The sequence below is a fragment of the Narcine bancroftii genome, chromosome 3, assembly GCF_036971445.1.
Source record: "Narcine bancroftii isolate sNarBan1 chromosome 3, sNarBan1.hap1, whole genome shotgun sequence".
Taxonomy (NCBI): domain Eukaryota; kingdom Metazoa; phylum Chordata; class Chondrichthyes; order Torpediniformes; family Narcinidae; genus Narcine; species Narcine bancroftii.
The window spans coordinates 34,729,018-34,743,467 of NC_091471.1; the positions used below are offsets into that span (position 1 = coordinate 34,729,018).

Here is a 14,450-nt window from a genome sequence, read left to right on the forward strand (position 1 = left end):
AAGCTCAAACAGTTCCTGCAGTGGTTCCCAACCTTTTTCTTCCCACTCACATACCACTTTAAGTATTCTCTATGTCATTGGTGCTCTGTGATTAGTAAGGGATTGCTTAAGGTGGTATGTGAGTGGGAAGGGAAGATTGAGAACCACTGCTCTAGACTCAATTGTTACCAAAATATTTTGCTTGAGAAAAATTGTCATTGGCCCATTTCCTTTGGAGTTATGAAACAGTGCACATAACAAGTCAATTAGGCACAATTAAAACAGTGGTTTTCAAATTTATTTCTTTCCACCCACATCCCACCTTAAGCAATCCCTTATTAATCACAAAGCACCTATGGCATAGGGAATACTTAAAGTGGTATACGAGTTGGAAGAAAAAGGTTGGGAACCACTGCTTTACAGGCATCATTTAAATTTGTACTAGTCTGTATTCAGGATGATCAAGGTAGCAGCACTGAGCAGTTAATTCATCACAAAAAGCAGACAAAAGAAAAATTATTTAGCAGCTTAAATCATTATTGAGAGGACAAGTTCTCTGATGGTAGGTTGCTCTGGAAGCTTAGATCGCATGTGATCCACAGTGAGCTGGCCGAATGGATATAGAATTGGTTTGATGGTAGGAGACACATGGTGGTAAGTGGAAGGTCGTCACTCAGACTGGACTTGTGATTAGTGGTGTGCAGGGATCAGGGTTTGGTCCACTGTTTGGATGACAATGTAGTTAGCATGGTTAGCAAGTTTGTGGCTAACTCCAAAAGTGGTGTCATGGTGGAAAGGGAGAAGGTTATTCAGGATCACAACAGGATCCAGATGAACTGAATGGTAGATGTTATTCAACTTGGACAAGTTTATTTTGGAAGTTTAAATCAGGGCAGGATTGCAGAGTGAATGTTAGGACCCTGGGTGGTTATGTAGAAAAAAAAGACTTAGGAGTACAGGAATATAGTTCCGTGAAAGTGGTGAGCAAGTACAGAATGATGAAGAAGGCACAGATGAGATTGCAGATGGTGGAATCTTAATGAAGGGCTCCAGTCCGAAACATTGACAATTCTTTTACTTCCCTTTATGTTGATCAACTCGCTTGAGTTCTTGCAGCAAATTGTTAATGACAGCAACATTTGGCACACTTGTCTTCAATGGCCAGGGCATTGAGTACAGGAGTAGAAACGTCATGTTACAACTGTACAAGATGTTGGTCAGAGTGCATTTGGAATATTGGTATACAGTTTTAGTTATCCAAGAATAGGAAAGACATTAAGATGGAAAGGGAGCAGAAAAGATTTATGAGAATGCCACTGTGAGTTGTAATTTTAAACAGGAGAGAGCCATAGAACACTAGAGCACAGAAAAGGGTCCTTCAGGCCATACAGCCAAACTATTTTTCTGCCTAGTCCATCAACCTGCACCTAGACCATATCCCTCCCATCTATGTACCCATTCAAGTTTCTCATTCCACATTCTTAACCCACTCAGTGAAGATCCCCTGATGTTCTTAAACATTTCAACATTCATTCTTAACCCATGTTCTCTAGTTCTTGACTCAGTGGAAAAAGCCTGCTTTCATTTACTTTGTCTCTGCCCCTCATAATTTTGTACACCTCTATTAAAATCTCTCCTCATTCTCCAATGCCTTATGGAAAAAAATTCAAATCGATGCAACCTTTCCCTGTAATTCAGCTCCTCAAGTCCTAGCAACATCCTTGTACATCTTCTCTGTACTCTTTCAAACATTGATGCCTTTCCTGTAGGTAAGTGACCAAAACTACACATAATACTCCCAATGTGGCCCCACCAATGTTTTGTACAACTGTACCATAACATCCCAACTCCTGCACTCAATATTTTGCTTTATGAAGGTCAATGTGCCAAAAGCTCTCATTTTGACCTTATCTACCTGTGAGGTAAAACGAAGGATTCTGTTGACACCGTGGTTAAGAGAAAAAATACAAATGCTGGAGAAACTCAGCAGGTCAAACAGTGTCTTTATATAGCAACGGTAAAGATACATCACCAACATTTCGGGCTTGAGTCCTTCATCAAAGTGTGGGGGAACATGAGAGAAGTCCAAACAAAAGGGGGAAGGGGGGGTGGTGAGGATGGGAGATGGAGGGGGGGATGGGGAGGAGGACTACAGGAAGGGGTGGAGGGAGAAGACTAGGCTAGGTGGAGAGAAAAGGAAATAGGAACTAGAATAACTCGTCATTTACTGCATCCAGTGCACCCTCTGTGGCCTTGTCAACATCAGAGAGACTGGTCACAGATTAGAAGATTGCTTCGCCCACCACCTCCTCTCCATCTGCAACAAAAGCAACCTCCCCGTAGCCAACCATTTCAATTCTGAGTCACACTCTCATGTCTGTCCATGGCCTTTCACACTCCCCCCACCCCACCCTGCCCGACCACCTGCAACTGGAGGAACAGCACCTCATTTTTTGTCTGGACACTCTCCAACCCCAGAACACGAACACTGAGTTCACTGCATTAATCAGCTTGTCTTTCCTTAACTAGTTATTCCAGTTCCTACTTCCTTTCTCTCTCCCACCCTCACCACTCCCCCTTTTGTTTGGGCATCTCTCATGTTCCCCCACACCTTGATAAAGGGCTCAAGCCCGAAATGTTGGTGATGTATCTTTACCTTTGCTATATAAAGGCACTGTTTGACCTGCTGAATTTATCTATCTGTGATGTCATTTTCAAGGAATTATGGATCAGTCTTTTCCTCTGTTCTACCATATTCTGCAGTGCTCTACCATTCACTGTGTATATCCTAATCCAGTTCATCTTCCCAAAGTGCGACATTTCACATTTGTCCGCATTAAATTTCATCTGCCATTTTGTAGTCCATTTTTCCAGCTGGCCCAGATTCCACTGCAAGCTTTGAAAGCCTTCCTCATGGCCCACTACAACCCCCAAATCTGTAAATTTGCTGATCAAAGTTACCAAAGATCCAATTTATCACCCAAAATAAACAACTATTAACTCCGCATATATTCCTGAGGCACTCCTCTAGTCACAAAATTCCAGTCAGATAGGAGACCTATTGTTGACACTCAACATCTCCTCACTTGTTAGGAAGGCACAAGAATGAAGCAGGCAAGGCTACCGGCCACCATTATGTCAAGCTTCAAAAGGAGTTCGACTGAGAACATCTTGGCCAGCTGCATCATTGTGGACCGATTGCTGCAGAACTCAATCAACAGGACCACAAGAGTGGCAGAGAGGATCACTGGAGTCTCCCTCCCCTCCATTGACATGATCTACCAGGATTGTTGTCTGAAGAGGGCATGCAAAATCATCCACCCAGCCCACAGCAACTTTCAGTTGCTCTGTTGGGGAAAAGGTTTTTACCTTTTATCAGAGTCAGTACCACAAGGCTGAGGAAGAGCTTTTATCCTTCAGCTTTCAGTGAGAATGCTGAATGACCAAATGAACTGCTCATACTAAACACATGAGACTTCCAAACGTACAAAACAATATTTTTTTTTAGATAAAATATTATTTGACTGTTTGTGTGTATTGTCTGGTTGTGTGTCTGGATGCTTTGCACCAAGGACCAGAGAACAACCGGAGGTTGTACTTGAATAATCAGAAAACAATATACTTGACAAGATAGGCAATCATTTACAACTATTCTCCAGCTTCCAGCATAAAGTCCATGCCTAATCCAATTTACTACCTCATCTTCAATACTGAGCAAATGAATTTTCTTGCCTTTATAAGGCCCTGCATGCGAAGTTGGTCCTTACTGAAGTCCAGGTAGACCCACATCCACTGCCTTTCCTACATCAACCCCCTCCCCGGATAATTCTACAAGATGAAAGAGACTATGAGCTACCACGCACAAACAATCCAAGCCCTTGCATATCCAGTCTCTTAAGATACCTTCCAATAACTTACGTCCGACTGAAATCATGCTCGCCTGCTTATAATTTCCAAGATTATTCTTGGAGCCATTATTAAACAATGGAACCACATATGCTTTCCTCCAATCCTCTGGCACCTCACCTGTGATGAAGGATATTTAAAATACCTCTGCAATTTCTGTACAACCTCCCTCAAAGCCTGAAGGAATATCTTGTCAGGCCCTATAGATTTATCCACCTTTACTTGATTCAAGACAGTCCATAACCTCATTGATGCATTATCTCACTTCTATAGATTTTCTGTCCATATCCTGACAAAATGCAGATATACAAAATAATTTTAGTTCCATTCACAGACGGCCACTCTGGTCTTTAATTTTGTTCTGAGGTTAGGTTTGGACTTTACTCACTGGAGCATAGTAAGCAAAGTGGGGGGGGGGGGGGGGGGGAGGGGGGAGGTATCTTAGAAAAGTCCATAAAATCAGTGACATAGATAAGATAAATCATCAGCCTGAGTAGGTGAATCTAAACCTAGAGGGTAGAGGTTTAAGTGGGGAAAGATTTAAAAAGGGACCTCAAGGGGCGCCATCTTTATTCAAAGGGTGGTTATATGGAATGAACTGCAGGAGGAAGGGGTGAAGGTGTGGACAATTGTAACATTTAAGATTTTTAGACAGGTACATGGTTTGCAAAGGCAAGTTCAAGTTTATTGTTGCATGTACCAAGCTATAGTGATAGAGGTTGTTTTATGAGGAAACCCGATGGATGTCTCGTGCATAGTTTGACAAGAACATACTAAATAAAATTTAAGGTATATTACATTACATTTCAAATATCAGCAGACTAATTTCCTTGCTATAGAATTCTATGACTAATGACACAAAATTATATTTTGAAGTGACACTAGTTTATGAACGAGTGGTACAGACATTTGAGGAAAACAATTTTATTTAAGCAACACAGAGAAATTTTACATATTGAAAGCCAGTAAAATTAAGACATGATCGTCTGCTGACAATTGAACAGTCAGTTACATAGCAATTTCAAACAAAGAAAACCTAGCTAAGAAAAAGAATAGTCCTCATTCCATGATACCCTTGTGGTAGGAATTTGGATACAGTGTTCGAAATAAACAGCAATGCTAAGCAAAAGAGTTCATGGTATTATAATAGTTTGTGGGATTGTCATACATAATTATGAAATAGGTTTAAAGGTGAGGGGTCGAGATCTACGAATAACCTAAGGAATAACATTTTAACTTGGAGGGTCGTTCATACCTGGAATGAGCTGCCAGGGGGTACAAACACCAATCTCAAAAGATCTTTGAACAGAAATATGGATAAGAAGGGATACGGATCAAAAGCGGTACTGTAGGATGCCCAAACATGATAAAAGAAAACAAAAATGATAAAAATACCCCCCCACCAAAAAAAACATCAATCCATTAAAAAAAATAGAATGGCGGGAAGAAGCCAGGGATTCTGAACTTACTTTAATTACGTCAATAATATCGACTCTTCCGTCTTTATTTTCATCAAGTGATTCAGCGATCTTCTGTAACTTGTGCTGTGGAATATTCTGGATCTGCTTCATTGCACCAATCAACTCATTGATGCTGATGACATTGTCCCTAAAGTTGGAATAAAAACTGTAGATAGGAAAATATTACAAGTCAATGGCAACTTGTTGTCAGAATAAGCCAAGGGGAACGTGCAGGACAAATATTAAATTTTGGATTTCCAAATGCATTTTTCATTACCAGATTCGAAATGCTAGCAATAGGCGGAACATTTTAAAATAATTAGTTATTGCCGATTCATCCTGGAGGGGTAGAAAGGTCACAAATCAGAACTAAAACACCCAATTATTTCGCTTTTATACAAGATAACTCTCAGTGGACTCTCAGTAGCTTGTTAACAGACATTATGTCCTTCACAAAGGATGCATTTATCTCTCCAAAAACCAAACTGATGCAACGAGATCCAACGCTTGAACAATGAACCTCACATCAGCTTCTACAAAAATAGATCACCACCTGGTATGATTGAAGACAAAAATGTATACATGATCATAATGTGAGATATTCAGGCAAACAATTATTGGATAGATTACACAAGACATTGAACAGGTAACATGTTCACAATTCTTTTCAGAAAATGAAGCAAGGAGTTTTCAATGAACTGGTTGCACAAAGCCAGTGAAACAAGGCCATATAGATGCAGGCTCACAGTGGTTTTGTGTGGCATCAAATATTGTTTTTTTAAATTTAGACATTCAGCAGTTACAGGCCATTTCAAACCACAAGTCCGTGTCACCCAATTAACTTACACTCCTGGTACGTTTCAAACAGTGGGAGGAAACCAGAGCACTCAGGGAAAACCCACACTTACACAGGGAGAACTCCTTACAAACAGCATAGGATTCGAACCCTGGTCCCAATCAATGGTGCTGTAAAGGCGTTGAGCTAAATGCTATGCCAACCATACTTTAAAACAAGTATAGTAGTCTGCATCCACCTGTATTCATTTATGTAATATTATTCCCTTAACAACCAATAAGGTGCCTTAAACGTACCACGTTAATGTACATTCTTTGCCACTTACAGCTTTCAGACAATCCAATGAATTTTAACTCTTGTACACAGACCACAGGAGCACCACTTTGTCACAGCTAATAAGTTCGTAAAATTAAAATCACTTACAAGTCTAAAAGGATTACTACATGCAAAGATTTGAAATAACAAATAAATGAGGGTAATTGGATGGAATTGTGCAGAGAAAATATGAAAAGTACAATAAATGTGAGGTATATGTTAGTACTATATCATTTTATTCATCAGTTATATTTGACACCACAAAAGTTAAATAAATTGATTCATACTTTTTTGGATTTATGTTTTAGATGCAGACAGGAAGTTGGTACCTTTTTTGTATTCTACTTGGCAGTGTCCAAAGATTAAATCGTTTTGGTTGGAAATTGGTAATTTATTACAAAGAATCATTAAAGTTAAATTCCCACAGGATCCAATATTGGTTTTATTTGGTAATATCAAGGGGGCTAAACCCCAATTAAAACTGAAATATGTTCCAAGCAAAATTTGTAAAAATTGCTCTGGCAATAGTTAGGAAATGTATTGCAATAACTTGGAAGTCAGATATAGATTTGGGATTGGAGAGTTGAAGTGCAGAAGTTTAGAGTTGCATACCATATATCATATATTTTTCAAATATGGGCCCCTTATTTACAAAGCATTCATATGAATATTTAAAAGAAACTCTAGCATTCCCTTTCTCCTAAAATAGGTCTCCATAAACTATAAGTTCTATACTATGGAATGCTTCTTTTGAGGGTCTCTTGACCTCTATCTTTTCTCTCTTTTTTCTTCTTTTCCTTTTGTAGGGGGTTAAAGGGGGGAGGGAGGAAGAGTTTTTTCTTTTTCTTCTCTTTTCTTTTTATATATACACACACCACATGTATTTGTAATGCATTTGCAATATTAGAAAATAATTGAATTTTTTTTTGGTTTTGAAATTTATAAATATATATTTTTTAATTCAATGCAGCAAATTCATTACAAGTTCTCAGGTATCTTGACTTCACTCTTCCTACCCATGCATCCTATAAGGACTCCATTCTTCCAGTTTCTCTAACCCCAAGTATGAGATCATTAAAACATTGATGACACTAAATATATTCAAAAATGTTCATTGAAAACCATCTTTTCTATTGGGATGATCTGAATTACTGGTTCTTCTGGAAGGAATATCTGGACACCTGATTGCTAGACCTCTAAGACACTGAACTGCACTGTTTCTGTTTTCTCATTATTTGTTAAGTACTCTGTTCAACAAATATCAAATGCAGAAGTGCAGTTGCAATTAAAAATAAAGTGTTCCTTTTAATCAGAGCACACAATGCCAATGAGAGAAAAGGAAACATTTTGGGAAACTAAAAGATGGGGATTTTGACCACATCTCAAATCCAGTCAGAGCCCTAAACCACTAGTCATTGATAATTTGTGCATTTTGTGGGTCAGTATAATGAAGTAATTTAATACACATCTTCTCGTAGCCATAAAAGCATGTGCTTAGTATCTCTTGATCTCTCATACATGACTTTTCCCTTAAAAAAAGGCTGTTTTTTCTAAAATTGGAAATTTTCACGATGTTTAGTCAATCAATAATTTATTATGGACTTTTGTAATTTCCCCAATAGCTCACACAAGGCTTTATCATGTCGTCACCTTCTATCGTTCATACCATGCTTGCACGGTATTGATGAGATTGTAACGGCTATGTAGCGGGGCGAGCAGGTGCTCAGCACAGTAATGTGAACTGCCACCATCAGTGCAGTGCATAGACTTACCCAAGAGCTGGCATGCTAGCGGTACTGAGTGCTGAGGGACGGCACGTTGATCAACTGGGTCCCCTGCTGAAAGGCACGGGACTTTAACAAGTCTCAATTTAAATCTGCTGGTCCCGTGGAGCCTGGGACAGGCAGGGAATAAAAGCCGCTTGTAAAGCTTCAATAAACCAGTCTTGAGTTGACTACTCTGGCGTGTGTTTGTATTTCTTTAGTAACTCTGCCGTAGTAGCCGCTACAAGATAGCGTTTCTCCAGGATCACAGAGCATATTTACATAAATACAAGTTAGAATAGAAGTTTAACACATTAAAATATTAAGACGTTTACAGTAAAAGTCCTTGGTACACTATCCACATATATTCTGGGAATTCAGGAGCCTGATGGCTTGGGGAGGAGAAAAAAAACTGTTGCCCAATCTGGACGCAAGGGCCCAAGTGCTACGATACCTCCTACCAGATGGCAGAAGGGAGAACAGTTTACATGAGGGGTGTGTGGAGTCCTTCACAATGTTTATTGCCTTTTGCCTGCATCGAGTGTTGTAGATGTCCTTCATGGTAGGAAGAGAGCCCCCAATTATTTTTTCCACGGACTTTACCATCCTCTGCAGGATCTTGTGATCTGAGGTGGTATAGCTTCCAAACCAGACGGTGATACAGTTGCACGAGATGCTCTCGATACATCCTCTGTAGAATGTAGTGAGAATGGAGGGTGGAAGATGAACTTTCCTCAGCCTTCGCAGGAAGTAGAAGCATTGCTGGGCTTTCTTGGCTATGGAGCTGGTGTTAAGGGACCAGGTGAGATTCTCCACCAAGTGCACTCCAAGGAACCTGCTTCTCTTGACGACCTCAACGGTTGAGCCATCAATGGTTAGCAGAGTGGGGACCCCCTGGGGCACTCCTTAAGATGACAACCATCTCTTTTGTTTAACTAACATTCATATACAGGCTGCTGGATGTGTACCAGTCCGTTAGCGACTGCACCTCTTCTACGTATGTTGACTCCTCATTCTTACTAACAAGGCCCACCAGTCATGTCGTCAGCAAACTTGATGATGTGAGCCCTCAATGAGGTTTGGGTCGTGTTGCCCTAATCATCTCCTTGGTTTTGGTGAGGTTGAGCGCAAGGTTGTTGTCACCATTTAACGAGCTGATCTCTCTCCCTCCTGTATGCTTCCTCATTGCCGTTTGTGATTCTGCCGACAACTGCGGTGTCATCGGCAAACTTGTAGATGGCACTGGAATTGTGCCTGGCCCCACAGTCATGGGTGTATAACGAGTAGAGCAGTGAGCTAAGCGTGCATCCTTGGAGTGCGCCTGTGCTGATGATCAGTGAGGAGGAGACGTTGTTTCTAATTCGTAATAAAGGTTGCAATTGGCAAAAGATCAGGAATATTGTCAAATCAAAAGTTGTCATCTTTTTATGGGCATTAAGTTGGGAGAAATTATTGCAGTTTTAGTCCCAGGAATGACTACATATCAGAATCTAAGGAACTTTGGTAGCATTAAGTAGGGACTGGCACAATGAACCTGCTTTAAACTTCAGTTTTAATTAATATTTTAATTAATAATTTAATATCGTTGTAAACTTGCTCATCGAAAAACACTCCAAAAGTCTAATTATATTACTATATTTAGTTTTCATGTGTTCTTGAAAAATCACGATCCCAAGTGAAATGTGAAGCAATGCTTTTGCTGTTATTCATTTTTAAAACAGCCAATTCTCCAAACATGCCATCTTGGCAAAATAGGACTAAGATTGCATCGACTCTGCCTTGATTCCATCATAATTTTTTTTTTAAAAAACAGAACGATGCGCCATTTCTAATTTATTTCTGTTATATTACTTGATAGGGCACACAATTTCTACAAATAAAATTTTATATTAAGACTATTTTAAACAGCAACAAGAACTAAAATATTAATCCAGTGTAATATTCACATACCCATCTGGCTGTGTAATGCCGTTGCCCAATTGACTATCCAGTGCCTCTTTGCCTGCCTCCAGCTCACCAATGAGGTTGTCAATTTGACTGATCATTCGGTTTACCCTCTTGGTTAATCGCTTGCTGGCTTTGGACTCTTGGACAACCGTTTCTTTGCCAGTCTTAGATAGTTCCTTCTTAATCTCTTCTAAACCCTACAAGGGAAACATTTTCAATCGATATCCTGACAATCTGAATCCATGCAATTAAATGCATTAAAAAAATATTAATATAGAACTTCGCTTCAAAGGTACAATTATTTATTTGGTCCTCTATTGCAAAGACAACAGGATATATTAGGATTCATAACCCCACTGAGAAGAAATGGTGGTGACGGTGATGATAGGCCAGAGGTCATGATCTACTGATAACAGAGAGAGAAATGCACTCTGGACTTTTCTAAAAGGCAATGTCTCTTTATTCTTCCCAGCATCACGTAGTAAGTAGAAAGTACTGAAAAAGAAGTATAGTTACAAGTGCATGTGGCTTGAGCAGGGAGATCAGTTCTTGAGGGGAATATGTTGGAGTTTCTTGTAGTCAGGGCAAATAACCCCGGGGGAGGGGGGGGGGCGTCAACCAAAAAATAATGCTGGAAAACTGAGAAATATACAAAATGCTGGAGGTATTCAGTGGGTCAGGAAGGCAATAAATAGTGAACATTTCAGGCCCAAAACCTTCATCAGGGCAAGAATGGAAGAGGAAATTCAGAATACAAGGGTGGGAGGAAGAAGGGGAGGAACATGAGCTGGCAGGTGACAGGTGAATGGGGGTGAGAAGGGAAAGGAATGTGGAAAAAAAGCCAGCTAGGAGGTAACAGGAAGAGGAAAGTAGATAATGGAATGAAGGGAAGGAGGTGGGGAGGTAGAGGAAGAAAGGTGTAGATGAAGGATAAGTAGAAAGGTCAGGGAGGGCCAAGAGGAATGGGATCAGACAAACAGAAGGTGGGGGGGAAGGTACCAGAAAATGAAGATTAATGTTGATGGAGACTGGTTGAAGACTGTTAAGATTGAATACAAAGCGTATCTCTTCTAATTTGCTCGTGGCCTAATCTTGGCAATACAGTACAGAGACTATGGACAGTATGGGAATGGGAAATGGGATGAAAACTCCTCAGGAGTCCTGACAGGGAAGATTGACATTAGCTTAATGGGTCATGGGAAACTGAGTATAGATTCAGATGGGAGAGAAAAGATAAAGCTGGAATTAGAAGCCTGAGAATTAAAACACAAATCTCAAAAGACAGAATAAACTCAGGCAGGAAGTAACCAAATAATCCTGGCACACATGCAATATCTATAACAAAGATTATATTAAATAAAGCAAATGACCCAAAGTCAGATGGACATTTGAAAGCATCACATCTATTATTTCATGGCTAAACACAAGATACCAAAAAGCAACACATTTAGGAAAAGCTGTTGGCTTGAAGGCCATTATCCAAATACAAGCACAGATAAAAATCAACCTGAAAAAGAGGGGGCAGCCAGGTAAATTTCTTTAACTAGAAAATCCATTTGCAGACGTACTTTTAGTAGATGAAGCTGATCAGGTGAAAGTTCATTCATGGCAGGGATTTTAAAAAATCAACTAAATTTTGTGTAGTCACGGAAAAGGACAGATAGGCATTGAGGAAAAAATTATTTGAAGAGTGACCATTTTACTTGGCTGTGATGAAAATCAACAAAAGTGACGAGGGAACTAACTGCTACTTGAAAATAAATCAAATGGAGCAGTAGGAGAGTCAAATGAAAGAGAAAATGCATCAACATTTTCTCACAACAAAAAAAAAGGGACTTCTAAATCCAATTCCATGGATTTAAAAAACACCTGTAGCAATACAAAGGGAAATGGAAAAGGGCAAAAAGCTAAGAAAATAAAATGGCAGTAGTAGGCTAAAAAGTCTCTTAAACGTGCTGCACTATTCAACCTAATCATGGCTGGCCCAAAACCTCAAATCCACTTTACAAATTCAAGCCCATATATTGTACTCTAATCGTTTAAATGTCCAAAAGTCTATTGTTCAGAGCCTTTCATGTACTCCAAAATGAGAATCAAAGGGTCGAAAATTCAACACTGGTTAAAGAAATTTTATACATCAGACAACAGATTGATAACATTGAAAGACTATGATAAAGAAAGTACGTTGAATGATAATTAATGAGGTAATGAGATTGGCGAGCAAGAATAAGCCAAATATACTTTTAAAGTATACAAGTGGTAAGAAGATACAAAATGAAGATACAAATGCCCAAACATTAGAATAAAAATGAAGTGCTGGAAATACTCAGGAGATCAGACAGCATCTACGAAATTAAAAACAGAGTTAATATTTCAGGTCAATGACACTTTATCGGAACTTCAAGATATCGAAGTTCAGATTTTTGGTGTGCTAAATTGGTGCTTGTGACATTGACACCAAATAGAATGAGACCCAAAAAAGATAAAAACATGGGGTAAGCTTTGGAATCTAGTCAAAGTCTAGGAAAAAAATACTCTCCACGACAGCAACAAAATATTTGCATTATGTGCAGGGCACGGGAACACATCAATGGTGCAAATGATTATGGTATTCCTGAAGTATTTCCAGAAATAGACTTTCTTCACATTGACATCCTCATCTATAGGGTAGAGGTAAAAGGAAATACCAAAATTCACAATTGAAACCCTATATCAGTACTCACGTAGACATGAATAAAATGTTTGAGATGAAAGTAGATATTAGTCATGTGATTAATAGCAAGAAAGGAAACTTAAATGCAGAAAGCTATTTATAGCTGGTCAAGTGGGCAGGAAAGTGAGATTCAATCCAGAAACCCACAAGGTATTTGGGAAGGGAAAACAAGGCAAAGTAAATTGCAGAATACAGATATTGATCAACTGCTGGAGTGCCTTGCCATGCATCCCTACAGGTAGCAGAACAGTTGCTAAAGATGGCAAGGTGACAAACAAGATAATTTCCTTTTATTAGCAGAGGTCAGGAGGTTATATATGAACCATATACTAAAAGATTGGAAGGACTGGAAATTTTGTTTGAGAAAAAAGAGGGAAATATATTGAGACATAAAAAAATAATAAAAAATGGCTTAAATAAAAAGTAAATATGCTTTTGAGATGTTATGGTAAAGTTGTACAAGACATTGGCTAGGCCAAATTTGGAGCAATGTGTGCAGTTTGTCACCCAACTACAGGAAAGATATAAATAAGATACAAAGAGTGCAGAGAAGATTTACTAGGATGTTGCCTGGACTTCAGGAACTGAGTTACAGGGAAAGGTTAAAAAGGTTAGGACTTTATTTCCTGTAGAAGAATGAGAGGAGATTTGATAGAGATATTTAAAATTATGAGAGGGATAGACTGAGTATATGTAGATAGGCTTTTGCCACTGTGGGCAGGTGAGATACAAAACGGAGGATATGGGTTAAGAGTGAATCGGGAAAATTTAGGGGGAACATGAGGGAGAACTTTTTCACACAGAGAGTGCTAGGAATGTGGAACGAGCTGCCAGCTGAGGCTGCGAATGTGGGCTCAGTTTTAACATTTAAGCAGAACTTGAACAGGTACATGGGTGGCAGAAGTATGGAGGCCTATGGACTGGGTGAGTCAGTGGGACTAGGAAAAAAAATGGTTCGGCACAGACTAGAAGGGACAAAGGGGCCTGTTTCTGAGCTGTAGTGTTCTCTGGTAATCATTACAAACAGAGGGGAACAGCTGGGAAGGGTCCAGAAAATATTTACGAGAAGCAGTTTAACAATGCCGGATGGCTCAAGATAGAAGGAGAGGATGGATAGAACGGGACTTATTTTCCCTCAAGTGCAGATGGCGGAGGGGTGACCTTGTACAAGTATATAAAATCAGGATAGAGATAAAAGTGAAAGGTGACTATCTTTTTCCCAGGGTACAAGATCTAAAACTAGACCATAGAACTATGCAGGTGAGAGTGGAGCTGTAGGAAGGTTGAGTAACCTGACTGTGGCACAGTGATCAGGGAGCCATTCGAGAGGAGGAAGAGAAATGTAGTAGTAATAGGGGATAGTAGTCAGGGAAATGGGCACTATTGTCTATAGCAAGGATTGGGAATCCCAAAGGCTGTTGTTGCCTGCTTGGTACCTCAATTCAGGACATATTAACTAACATGCAGAGTAATTTGGAGCAGGGAGAGATCCAGTTGTTGTGGTCCACATGGCTACCAACAACATAGAACGATGAAAGGAGTTCTGCTGAACAAATTAAAAAGCAGAGCCA

General features: G+C 39.6%; 1 protein-coding gene and 1 long non-coding RNA gene across 6 annotated transcripts in view; one reads left to right on the top strand and one right to left on the bottom strand.

Annotated features, from left to right (window-relative positions):
• Positions 1-14,450, top strand: part of LOC138757065 (uncharacterized) — a 63,749-nt gene that overhangs the window by 13,937 nt on the left and 35,362 nt on the right. The gene's annotated exons all lie outside the window — the stretch shown is intronic.
• letm1 (leucine zipper-EF-hand containing transmembrane protein 1) overlaps positions 1-14,450 on the bottom strand; it is an 80,179-nt gene that overhangs the window by 4,209 nt on the left and 61,520 nt on the right. For 3 of the 4 annotated variants that reach the window (XM_069923770.1, XM_069923772.1, XM_069923769.1), the window contains 2 exons: positions 10,170-10,363; positions 5,355-5,511 (listed from right to left, as the gene is read on the bottom strand). In XM_069923770.1, coding sequence (XP_069779871.1) covers positions 5,355-5,511; positions 10,170-10,363 — 351 coding nt within the window. The remainder of the gene's footprint in view (positions 1-5,354; positions 5,512-10,169; positions 10,364-14,450) is intronic. The other variant, XM_069923771.1, reaches the window with a different exon arrangement.